This window comes from Anolis sagrei, chromosome 2 (genome assembly GCF_037176765.1).
Source record: "Anolis sagrei isolate rAnoSag1 chromosome 2, rAnoSag1.mat, whole genome shotgun sequence".
NCBI classification, from domain to species: domain Eukaryota; kingdom Metazoa; phylum Chordata; class Lepidosauria; order Squamata; family Dactyloidae; genus Anolis; species Anolis sagrei.
Window position 1 is genome coordinate 155,256,424 of NC_090022.1, and position 10,580 is coordinate 155,267,003.

Here is a 10,580-nt window from a genome sequence, read left to right on the forward strand (position 1 = left end):
CAATATATGGATTTAAATTGCATTTAGCTAATTTTTGAAGACACTTTGAGGAACTGAAAAAAGATTTTTAGAAATGGTTTGCATGTAATTTCCTAAATTGGATTCCAAAGAACAGGAGAACAGCAGATGCTAAAGATACACACAGAGAGAGCTTCCTGAAAGCCCAGAGGGAATATCAGAACACTGCATAATTAGTAAATATTTTTGACAGAGCAACTGCAAGCAAAAGATATCTATAACAAGAAGTAACCGCACAAGAGTGTTAGATGGGTAGACTTAATGAATAGTATTAACACTATATCATTTAAATTACCTGATTTATGTTGTAGCCGCATGACATTGGAGCTAACGGTTCATGAAATTAAATGTGAGCAGTTCATTCTCACCATTTTGCTGTCCTGGATTCTTTCCTACATTGGGATATGTTTTTGCTAAATTTGCAGTTGGCTCAACATTGTATTGCAATTTAATGAGATCCTATATAGTTGTCACAGATCAAAGCACAATATTTGGCTGAATAATTCTGTTTAAATTATGTCTAATATATAGAAACAGTTATTTTATCGATCTTTGTCTACATAATTATAAAAATGAAGGCTGCTCAGTATCATTTTTTCAGTGCCTAGAAGACATTTCAATATGTTTTCAGGTCTAGTCAGAAGACATACCTTATCACATTGAGAAATTTCCTCCTTGTAGGAAACTTCAGCCTCTTTTTCAAGCATGGAGAGGCACTGAGCTCATCATATGAGTTAAACTACTTATCGCTGTGATGCATAGCCCTCCGTGGTTGAAAAGAGGCAGAAGTATCCTGAAAGGATGGAACTCTGGAATTCAACCTCATCACATTGAGAAATTTCCCCCTCGTAGGACACTTTACCCTCTTTTCAAGCATGGAGAGGCACAGAGCTCATCACATGTTCCAGGGTTGAAAAGAGGCAGAAAAGTCCTAAAAGGAGGGAACTCTGAACACAGGGCAGTAATCGTGTTCAGAGCTCCTACCTCTTATCACACTTTACTGTCATGTTTACAATTGAAAAACAGGTATGATGGGAATCATCAAAAGTTTCCTGTCCCATTTCATTGCCCAACCGTCAGCAGTCTTGTGTATCCTATGGGGTTTGATGCAGAACCGTATGATCCTATGGAAAGAAATGATTTTAACCTGGATCACTGTCTCTTGTATCCTCTGGGCTTTGATGCAGAACCATAGGATTCCATATAAATAAATTGTTTCTACCTGGATCACTGTCTTTTGCATCCTATGGACTTTGATGTAGAACCATAGGATCCCATGGAAATAAATGGCTTTAACCTGGATCACTGTCTTTTGTATCATATGAGCTTTGATGTAGAACCATAGGATCCCATGAAAATAAATGGTTTTAACCTGGAGCACTGTCTCTTTTATCCTATGGGATTTGGGGAAGAACATTAGGATCCCATGGAAAGAAGTACTTAAACTGGTGTCAGTCTCCTTTAATGTAAGGGGCTTTGGGCAGGGCAAGGGATTTCTTGGGTTTTGGATATAATTGTTTCTCCTGATTGAATACAAAAAAAAAGTAATAGTGACCTTGTGATGAATGTAAGATTAATGTCTTGCTAACTGTTAAGTTTCCATGTGTGAGTGTGATGGGGAGGCAGAATGGTCACCCATGCTTTCCCCTCTCAATGTGATGAGGTAGAGAGATAAACTTTGTTGCCTTGGTGCATTACCTTCACCAAGAACTAGATGGGGGGGGGGTGTACTTCTGGGCCACCTTGCATTTTCAGCGGCCCTGTGCCTTCCTGTAGGGTTGCACAGGAAACCACTATGAAGCTTTGTCCATAATTTTAGGGACTGGTGTCACAACTATATCAGTGACAGTCATCTTTATAACTCTTTTCTGTCTCATTCTAAAGAAGCTGGTGCTTTCTATGCATAACAATCTGGATAAGGGCAAACAAATAGAAGCTTCATCCAGACAAGACAAAGATGCTCCTGGTCAGCCAAAAATCATGTCTGTAAACAGGGATTGACCTGTGCTGGATGGATGCCCTATCTATACTGCCAGACAACAGGAAATGAGAGTAATATAGCCCGAAGGAAGGGAAATTCACACCTGAAAGAGTTATTTTCATGGGGAAAAGGTGTCTCCTCTGAAGCTTTATCACCAATCTTTGTTTCCACAACCACTATGAAGCTTTGTTCATATTTTTTTCAAAATCCAAATAACACAGGGACATTAGTAAGGTGAAATTGTCTGAATAGGGGCACAGACAGCAAAACCAACACCACAGGGGTGTTAATCCTTCCCTATGCTATTCAAAGTGCATTTGTATATGGTCGAAGTTATACTTTAAAAATGTTCCTATCCCTATTTAAAAATAAATTCAATTTAAGAAAAAAACCCTGCAGAACCCATGTTGTTCATAACTACCTGTATATATATATTTGGCTTGAGTTACACTTAAAAAATATACCTGTTCTGACTTGCATACAAATTCAATGTAAGAACAAACCTGCAGAACCTGTCTTGTTCATAACTGCCTATATGTGAATCCAGATTATTTGCTTTGACCTGGATTATATGGCAGTTTCTGAATTGTAAGGCAGCATAGCTCCAGGTGGAGTTACACTGCTGAAGATGCAAGTTATTTGTTGGATATAGTTTTAGATTTAGCCCTGCGCCTGTATGCTCCGGTGTGTATGTGGCCAGTAGTGCTTGTGCACAGAGAAACCTAGCGTGCCAATGGTATCAATTTCTGATAATACCATGGGGAGAGGTGCTAGATTACTGTAACATGTCGTACATGAGACTGCCTTTGAAGAATCTTTTGAAACTTCAGTTAGTCTTAAGAGCTACAGCCAGAGTGTTGCCACTGGATACAAAGATGGTATACCTTCTCTGCTTCAACAGGTCCTGTGTTACCTTAAAACCCAAGAAATTCATTCCAGCAAGAACTATCATGGGATATAGTTTACTTTCAACAGACACATTTGCTACAATGTGATGAGTTGCATGATACATATTACAGACTACAACCAAAGGAAATGACATACTAGCCAGTTCAGAATATCCATACCAGTTGTCTGGCCACTGGGGAGCAGCAGGTACCTTGCAGTTGTGACCATGTATGGAGTAGATCTTGTGAGCTCAGGGTTCTTAAGACGTTTGAGATCTCCTTTGGGAAATGCCAGCTATAAAGATGAGACCCTTCTCTACATATAAGACGCACTTAATATAGAAAGCTTCCCAGAGTAAGACAGGCCACGTCGCTTCCCAGGAAAGATGGTGAGTTCTATTTGTTTGGAGAGGTGACCTATCTGTTTTTCATTATCCCTTGAAATTTTGACTTAACAGTACCATTTATAAAGATTAATTAGTAAAACATGGTCTTGTTCAGAAGAAAGGCCTAGTGAGAGAAATGGGGTTCACTTTGAAATCAAGGCATATAGGACTGCCGCCTTGTGTGTTTTACAGGTTGCATGTTTTTATTTGGAAAGAAGATCCAATCATATGTTGTTAGAACTATTGCTAAATGTCAAACTATAGTTATTGAGACCATTCTTGTCAATCCTCCTTTCAGGCCAGCAGAAAAACCAAGAAGAAGGAAGGTGGCGCCAAACGGGCACAAAGAGCTTCTTCTAATGTCTTCTCCAACTTTGAACAGACACAGATTCAGGAGTTTAAGGAAGTAGGAAGATGTTCTCCCAATATATGGTTTTGGGGAGTTCTAAGTGATGAACTGGGTGCTTTCTCATTCCAAAATGAGTTGTTTATATAATCTGAATGGGATTGCATTTAGCTTGTATTTGACTGTTAGCCCCTTGGCATGCACCACCTGATTTTCCCACAGTGCTTGGTTTCAACAGCCCATATAGCCAGCAGTGAATTTCAATGTGTGTTTTAAATCAGAGTTACTGAAAATTTCTGAATTTAGGCAGGACTATGATTTATGGGCCATAAATCTAGTCGGATTATTCAAGTAGCAGAACTGCCTCTATCAGTAGGGAGCAAAATGGCGCCCACACACCTCCAAAGCCTATTCCAGAGGGCAGGGAAACTCCTGAACCAAAAATTTTTGTGAGGGAATTGGAGTTTGCAAGTGGGCGAGGAATAAAATTTGCCAAAAAATTGCTATACAGATTTAGTATCCCATGTCAGGATTGTTTGCAACCAGAAGTGTTTCAGATTTTATTAGATTTTGGAATATTTGCATATAGAATTAGATATCTTAGAAATGGAACCCAAATCTAAACATAAACTTTATATACCTTATACATATAGCCTGAGGGCAATTTTATACAATAGCTTAAAATAATTTTGGACACGGAACAATATTTATGTAAAAAAAAAAACCCCTGCACAATTCAAGATATGTGTTGTATTTTAAATTTTTAAATTGCCTTGAACAGGCAGGATTACTTTTAATGTATGTGTGTTATGGCGACAATTTTTATGCTTATATTTGTGTTGTGGCGACAATTTTTATATTGTGTTTTGTTAATCTTATGGTTATGTTGATTTTTTACTTAGTATGTTTTATGATGTTACCTGGGAACCACTCTGAGTCCCCTCAGGGAGATGGAGTGGTATATAAATAAAGATGATGATGATGATGATGATGATGATTATTATTATTATTATTAGGTTCTTGTAGGTTTTTTCGGGCTATAGGGCTATGTTCTAGAGGCATTTCTCCTCAAATAATAATAATTATTATTATTATTATTATTATTTGAGAGGCTGGAGAGAGACTAAGAATCTGTGAAATGGTGGGACTCCAAATATAGTATTCAGTGTGAATCCACACCTTCTGCCATTTCCAATCTAGTGTCTGTCTCTAGCCTTTTTGACTTGTTCGTTTGCTACTTGTGTTGTGTAGGAGAGGCTAGAAAGACACTGAGGATCTGAGAGACTGAGAACATAAAAGATCTATTCTGGGGCAAAATGCAGGACTGTACAGGAGACTTGCATACAAATTCAACTTAAGAACAAATCTGCAGAACCTATCTTGCTTGTAACTTGGGGACTGCCTGTATAAGATACATAGCATTACACGCAAAGACAAAGGAAGAAAGGGGAAATTGGATTTGAATGATTTTTTGTGTTTTTTCTCCTTAATATTTTATTGATGAATAAATGCAATTGAAAAAGGTTGTGATACATTTGCTTTTCAATTATTGAAGTATAAAAACTTATTTATTTAGTCTTGGGCTGAAGAAAACACAATTAGAAATGGGGCAATAAAATCACAAGCAGGAATTGGTGATTTGGCTCATTTAAGGTTTATAAATATGTACCAATTTTCTATAGGCTTTCACACTAATTGACCAGAACAGAGATGGCTTCATTGATAAAGAAGATTTAAAAGATACTTACGCGTCTTTAGGCAAGTATTCTGGAATGGTCGTTGGTCAGTTCTCACTTTCAGCTGTTTAAATTATTTCAATTGCCTGTCTCAGCTTTCAATATACAGGTTCTTTTAAGGCAGTTTAAGAGACAGTGACATCAAAATATATTTTGGAAACTACAAACTATATTAACATAGAAGAAATCTTCAGAGTCTTTCCCATTGAGCAGATATTAGTAGATGTGCTTTTCTGATTTATGTAAAAAATTGCTTTTGCTCATTAGGAAATGTCTGCCAGCTCATTCCCAAGTACTGTAGGTTATTAATTCAAGGAACAAGCAAAGTGTTCCACATTTTGCCATTAAAACTCCCAGTGTGTTTTAGTAGGTACAGCATTTCAAAAGAACTGGAAAGTAAGTGGAAACTTAAATAGTATACAAAATTTAGCTTGTAACCATAAAGTATATTTAAAAGTAAATGTTGGAGAACATACATATGTGAATATATTTATATTTTTATACATCTATATATACTGAGAATGCAATGGGAGTGTGGCGAAGCTGGCTGAGTGTCAGCTGCATTAAGATCACTTCATGAGTTCAAAGCCAGCCCGGGTCAGAGTGAGCTTCCGACCAATTGTGTAGCCTGTTGTCAACCTTTGCAACCTGAAAGACAGTTGCATCTGTCAAGTAGGAAAATTAGATACCACCTATGTGTGGGGAGGCTAATTTAACTAATTTATGAGGCCATAAAAAGACTCCAGCAAAGCATGCGGCCAATGTGGAAGTACTTCATCAGTGTCGCAGATGGATGATGAAAGTGACAGCTCCTCTAGTGGCCAGAAAAAGTTAAATAGCCTCTGTCTGTCTGTCTATATCTGTTGTGTGTCTTTGGCCTTGAATGTTTGCCATATATGTGTACATTGTAATCCACCCTGAGTCCCCAGCGGGGTGAGAAGGGCCAAATATAAATACTGTAAATAAATAAATAAATGGATAATTAGTGTTATTTGTTCAATTTTAGGTAAAACAAATGTCAAAGATGATGAGTTGGAATCAATGCTTAAAGAAGCCACTGGTCCTATAAATTTTACAATGTTCTTGAACCTGTTTGGGGAAAAGTTAAGTGGTAAGTTTATCGCTGCATTATACATTTTAAAAAACCTACCAGCTGTTAGGAATTGTGGAAGTTGAAGTCCAAAACACCTGGAGGGCCAAAGTTTGCCTATCCCTGGTATATATTCTTTGGCGGTGTATATTCAAGAATTGATTGCAAATGATGATTTCCACAAGTCAGAAATACTACGTTACCAATGTGATTTTCATTGTTTCATTATCCCATTATTTTCGGCAGGTACGGACACTGAAGAAACCATACTAAACGCATTTAAAATGTTCGACCCAGAGGCTAAAGGAAACATTAATAAGGATTAGTAAGTATTAGCCATCTAAGTGGACCTTCCCTTGTCTGGAACTTGTGATTTTGAGTGATACGTGATCAAACAGCTTAGCCATAATATTGACAGGTCCTTCATGAGTCCTATCCCAACACCATGTAAAGTGTGGTGCATGTGGGGTGCCATTTAAAATGCAAAAGGGGTTACATGTAGGATAAGCTGAGCATTTCCAGAGCTTACACAGTTCATCTCTCCAAAGTTGTTTTGCGCCCAGCTTTGCTTTGTCCCAGAAAGCCAATCTGGGTGTGAAGTGGCTAAGTGAGAAGCTGTGTAGAAAAGTTTGTGGTCAGGAGGACAATTTTCCATATTTGATCATCTATAATATATATACAGGGCGCAGCGGATTAAACCGCTAAGCTGCTGAACTTGCTGATCGGAAGGTCGGTGGTTCAAATCCACGGATGGGGTGAGCTCTCGTTGTTAGCCCCAACTTCTGCCAACCTAGCAGCTCGAAAACATGCAAATGTGAATAGATCAATAGATACTGCTTCTGTGGGAAGGTAACGGTGCTTCATGCAGCCGTAGAAATGGAGATGAGCACCAATCCCAGAGTCAAACATGACTACGCTTAATGTCAAATGGAAACCTTTACCTTTAATACATATACAGCAGTTTCCCATTTTACCATGTATTTTGAGCCTAATATCCTTACTTTGTGGATATGGGACAGAGCACAGGACTTGGAAGACTGGATATTACGTTTATTTTTCATAGAATCATATTATTGGAAGGGACCCCAAGGGCCATCCAGTCCGACCCCCTGCCATGTAGGAAAAGTAAAATCAAAGCATCCCTGATAGATGACCATCCAGCCTCTGTTTAAAAGTCTCCAAAGAGGGGCTTCCACCATACTCAGAGGCAGAGAGTTCCACTGCTGAACAGCTCTCACAGTTAGGTGGTTCTTCCTAATGTTCAGGTGGAATCTCCACTCCTGTAATAAGAACCCATTGCTTCATTGAGTCCTAGTCTCCAGGGCAGCAGCAAACAAGCCAATTCCCTCTTCCTATCACATCCTTACAAATATTTAAATCTGGCGATCATGTCTCCTCTCAGCCTTCTCTTCTGCAGGCTAGACATTCCCAGCTCTTTAAGATGCTCCTCATACGAATTCATGGTCTCCAGACCTTTGATCATCTGACACTTTCCAGCTTATCCTTCTTGACTTGTGGTGCCTTTAGATTTGCCTGTGCCCATGATCTATAACCACAATTACTTGTGTGACATTCAGGGAGTCCATCAACATTTGGAAGACTACACACCATTTTGTCCATGTTCAAATAGATCTCTCCTTTGATTGTTTTTATCCTTATGCAAGCATTGTTTTGACAAGACAAAACAAAGGCATCCATCGAAGCGCTACTACTATAGACTGCATACATGGAAGAAGTTTTTTAATGGTAACTGTATCCCAGGAAGAAAAAGAATTGGACCTATGCACTTGAATGGGAGACTGCCAATAAATACATGGGGATACTGGCTATATTTCAGAGGAAGGAATGGGCAAAACCACCTCTGTGTATTCCTTGCCTAAGAAAACCTTATGAAATGAATGAGGTTGCCATAAGTTGACAGGTGACTTGAAGGCACATACTCACACAGTCGAGAATTATTCAAGTTGCTTCTCATACAAAAAAATTAAGTTGCTTTAAGCTTTCTTGATCAGTCTTAAGTTTTTAAGTCTTAATTTTTTTTTTACTTCCTTTAACAGCATCAAACGTTTAATGATGTCCCAAGGTGAAAAGTTTAGTGCTGAAGAGGTTTGTATTCTATGTTTACCAAAGGTTTCAGTTATTTGGGGGATGACTGTTTGAACTAGACTTGGCAAGTGTGAGTTGTAGGTGGAAACATCATCTACCTGCATCCATTAGCCAGCAGAACGCAGCCATTTCTCTCTTTGTGGCTGATGTCCAGTAAAGTAGGTTTAGGGGGCACTAACAATCCTGGGGTGGCACAACGGGTTAATCCACAGAGCTGCTGAACTTGCAAACCGAAAGGTCGGCAGTTCAAATCTCGGGAGTGGAGTGAGCTCCCACTGTTAGCCCCAGCTTCTGCCAACCTAGCAGTTCGAAAGCATGCAAATGTGAGTAGATCAATAGGTACCGCTTCTACGGGAGGTAATGGCGCTCCATGCAGTCATGCTTACCACATGACCTTGGAGGTGTCCATGGCAGCTCTTCGGCTTAGAAATGGAGATGAGCACCACCGTCGAGTCAGACACAACTAGACTTAATGCCAGGGGAAACCTATACCTTAACAATCCTGGCAATACTACTGTACTAAGTAGGGGTCATGAATATGATCCAGTTGCAGATATTTAATTCCAGGTTATGCCCCCATAGGCTTGATCCTAAATTCTGGCCTGTTTTCTTAGCAATGCTAAAATTATTGTTCCCTAGTCATATTTACAGAATAGACTTCTTAAAATGGGTGAAATCTAGGTTAATTATTATCAGTGGTGGGAATTGTGTAGCTTTCCAAATGTTGTTTAACAGCATGTCCCTGCACTTCACATAATTAGGTATGCTGGCTACAATCACTGAGATTTGCTGTTAACAATATTGGGAGAAATGCAGAATTTCCACCTCTGATTTTGACTTAGTAAGTTACATTTCCTTCAGTATATTTTCTCTCAATAGGACCAACACTGGCTGTAGCAGTTTCATAATCAGTGGCAAATTATTCCTTCACAGCTAGTATTTCTACTCAAACAACTTAAAAGTTTTTTCCTCCCTATTAAGTGCAATTTACTTATGTGAAAAACAAATGGGAAGGAACCGAGGGCCATTTCAGATATCTCCAAGAGACAGAAAGGATTCTGATTTCAGATGCATTTTGTTTTGGTGTGTCTTACTGAAAAATGAATGGCTTGTCTTGAGAGATAATATTTCAGCTTTGAATATGACGCTCTGTTATTGGATAAACTACACTGCAATTTCCAATTTAAAGAGTAAAGAAGCATTTTTTCATATCCCCGACTCCTACTATAATAAATTGTCTCCAAATATTTTAAATGCCTCCCTTCAGCATGTTTTTCCTTGTTTCATGTACAGATAGATCAGATGTTCCAAAGTTCTCCTATTGACGCTGCAGGAAACCTCGATTACAAGGCCCTCTGCTACACCATCACACACGGAGACGAAAAAGAGTAGTCCACCTGTTTTTGAACATTGTTTCGCCAGCTGTGTCTTATGGGTTGCGAATAAAAAGAACTCCTGTACAATACTTGGTTTTGGTGTGATAGCAAACTTTTTTTTCATGTTAGGAGCGGCTTGAGAAACTGTAAGTCGCTTCTGGTGTGAGAAGCAACTTGCAGGGGATGCCCGGATGTTTTATGTTTTACCACCCTTATGGGAGGTTTCTCTCATGTCCTTGAGTGGGAAGCTGGAGCTGACAGAGGGAGCTCAACCTGCACTCTCCAGATTCGAATAGCTGACTTATTGGTCAGCAGTCCTGCTGGCACAAGGGCTTAACCCATTGTGCCACCAGGGGTTCCCGAGAGCAAACTGTGTTTATTTGAACAAACACCCTGCAGGAAAAAGTTAAAATGTTTAACAATGTTGATAGCAATGGTAAGCATCACTTTATATTTTAAAAAATCTTGTTTTCAGTGCTTTGTTCTTTGCAAAGTTGAAAGATTAGTTACAAAACAAAAACATTGTGTACATCTAGAAACTTTTTAATTCACTCAAAGAACCATCACATTGGTCTCCTGTACATGCTGTCTTGCAAAAATGGAAGAGTGTTATGGTTTAATTGAGATTATGGATACGAACCCACCTTCATTTGA

General features: G+C 38.9%; 1 protein-coding gene across 1 annotated transcript; it reads left to right on the top strand.

The window, feature by feature from the left end:
- The first annotated feature begins 3,169 nt into the window (after positions 1 to 3,169).
- Positions 3,170 to 10,015, top strand: MYL5 (myosin light chain 5). The gene is made up of 7 exons (XM_060763708.2): positions 3,170 to 3,275; positions 3,571 to 3,678; positions 5,301 to 5,376; positions 6,361 to 6,465; positions 6,691 to 6,769; positions 8,502 to 8,550; positions 9,844 to 10,015. Exons 1-7 carry the CDS (start codon positions 3,273 to 3,275, stop codon positions 9,940 to 9,942), a joined length of 519 nt encoding a protein of 172 aa, XP_060619691.1. The 5' UTR covers positions 3,170 to 3,272; the 3' UTR covers positions 9,943 to 10,015.
- The last annotated feature ends 565 nt before the right edge of the window (positions 10,016 to 10,580 follow it).